Here is a 2,500-nt window from a genome sequence, read left to right as displayed (position 1 = left end):
AAAACAAGAAGGTGACTTTGGTGAAATCACAGAAACACAGGACAAGCATCGACAGTTTGACTCTAAACGTACTTTGGCTCCAAGACATGGAGCTAATCTGACAACGGAAGGAGACTTCTCAAAAGATACAGAATATGACAAAGAATTTGCCCAAAAAGGAGGGAGACGAAGAACAGCAAAGAAAAATAATGATAATCTGAAACAAGAAGGTGAGTTTGGTGAAATCACAGAAACACAGGACAAACACCGACAGTTTGAATCCCAGCGCACTTTGGCTCCTAGACACGGAGCCAATCTTACAACAGAGGGAGACTTCTCGAAAGATACGGAATATGACAAGGAATTTGCCCAAAAAGGAGGAAGGAAAAGAACAGGAAAGAAAAACAGTGACAACCTGAAGCAAGAAGGTGACTTTGGTGAAATCACAGAGACACATGACAAACACCGACAGTTTGATGCTCAACGCACTTTGGCACCAAGACAAGGGGCCAATCTCAGAACAGAAGGAGATTTCTCAAAAGATACAGAATACTATAAAGAATTTGTTCAAAGAGGAGGACGAAAAAGAACAGGAAAGAAAACTAATGATAACTTAAAACAAGAAGGTGAGTTTGGTGAAATCACAGAAACACATGACAAGCATCGCCAATTTGATACTCAACGCACTCTGGCTCCGAGACAGGGAGCCAATCTTACAACAGAGGGAGACTTCTCAAAGGATACAGAATACTACAATCAGTTTGTCCAAAAAGGAGGGCGAAGGAGAACAGGAAAGAAAGCTAATGACAATTTGAAACAACAGGGCGAATTTAGTGAAATTACAGAGACACATGACAAGCATCGCCAATTTCAGTCTCAACGTACTTTGGCTCCAAGACAAGGCGCTAATCTTAAAACCGAAGGAGATTTCTCAAAAGATACAGAATACTATAATGAATTTGTACAAAGAGGAGGGCGAAAAAGAACTGGAAAGAAAAACAGTGACAACCTGAAGCAAGAAGGTGACTTTGGTGAAATCACAGAAACACATGATAAACATCGGCAGTTTGATTATCAGCGCACCTTGGCTCCAAGACAGGGGGCCAATCTTAAACCGGAAGGCGACTTAGAAAATGATACAGAATATTATAAACAATTTGTCCAAAAAGGAGGAAGAAAGAGAACAGGGAAGAAAAACAATGACAACCTGAAGCAAGAAGGTGACTTTGGAGAAATCACAGAAACACATGATAAGCATCGACAGCTTGATTATCAGCGCACCTTGGCTCCAAGACAGGGGGCCAATCTTAAACCGGAAGGGGACATAGAAAATGATACAGAATATTATAAACAATTTGTCCAAAAAGGAGGAAGAAAGAGAACAGGGAAGAAAAACAATGACAACCTGAAACAAGAAGGTGACTTTGGTGAAATCACAGAAACACATGATAAGCATCGGCAGTTTGATTATCAGCGCACCTTGGCTCCAAGACAGGGGGCCAATCTTAAACCGGAAGGGGACATAGAAAATGATACAGAATATTATAAACAATTTGTCCAAAAAGGAGGAAGAAAGAGAACAGGGAAGAAAAACAATGACAACCTGAAACAAGAAGGTGACTTTGGAGAAATCACAGAAACACATGATAAGCATCGACAGCTTGATTATCAGCGCACCTTGGCTCCAAGACAGGGGGCCAATCTTAAACTGGAAGGGGACTTAGAAAATGATACAGAATATTATAAACAATTTGTCCAAAAGGGAGGAAGAAGGAGAACAGGGAAGAAAAACAATGACAACCTGAAACAACAGGGTGAGTTTGGTGAAATCACAGAAACACACGACAAGCATCGCCAGTTTGACTCTAAACGTACTCTGGCTCCTAGACAGGAAGCCAATCTTAAACCGGAAGGCGACTTGGCAAAGGATACAGAATACTACAAAGAATTCACCCAGAGAGAAGGGAGGAGAAGAACAGGAAAGAAAAACAGTGACAATCTGAAACAAGAAGGTGACTTTGGAGAAATCACCGAGACACATGACAAGCATCGCCAGTTTGATTATCAGCGCACCTTAGCTCCAAGACAGGGGGCCAATCTTAAACCGGAAGGCGACTTAGAAAATGATACAGAATATTATAAACAATTTGTCCAAAAAGGAGGAAGAAGGAGAACAGGGAAGAAAAACAATGACAACCTGAAACAAGAAGGTGACTTTGGTGAAATCACTGAAACACATGATAAGCACCGGCAGTTTGATTATCAGCGCACCTTGGCTCCAAGACAGGGGGCCAATCTTAAACCGGAAGGCGACTTAGAAAATGCTACAGAATACTACAAAGAATTCACCCAGAGGGAAGGGAGGAGAAGAACAGGAAAGAAAAACAGTGATAATCTGAAACAAGAAGGTGACTTTGGAGAAATTACTGAAACACATGACCAGCATCGACAGTTTGATTATCAGCGCACCTTGGCTCCAAGACAGGGGGCTAACCTTAAACCGGAAGGCGACTTAGAAAAT

The 2,500-nt window shown here is 41.6% G+C and overlaps 1 protein-coding gene across 1 annotated transcript in view; it reads left to right on the top strand.

Annotated features, from left to right (window-relative positions):
* LOC122251176 (uncharacterized) overlaps window positions 1-2,500 on the top strand; it is a 76,381-nt gene that overhangs the window by 73,283 nt on the left and 598 nt on the right. The window contains exon 4 of the mRNA XM_086534635.1: window positions 1-2,500. This exon is cut by the window's left edge and continues 716 nt beyond it; it is cut by the window's right edge and continues 598 nt beyond it. Coding sequence (XP_086390761.1) covers window positions 1-2,500 — 2,500 coding nt within the window.

Source organism: Penaeus japonicus, unplaced genomic scaffold (genome assembly GCF_977035675.1).
Source record: "Penaeus japonicus unplaced genomic scaffold, GWHDUDI00000001_assembly GWHDUDI00000041, whole genome shotgun sequence".
In the NCBI taxonomy this organism is placed as follows: Eukaryota; Metazoa; Arthropoda; class Malacostraca; order Decapoda; family Penaeidae; genus Penaeus; species Penaeus japonicus.
This window is presented reverse-complemented; position numbering and strand designations above follow the sequence as displayed.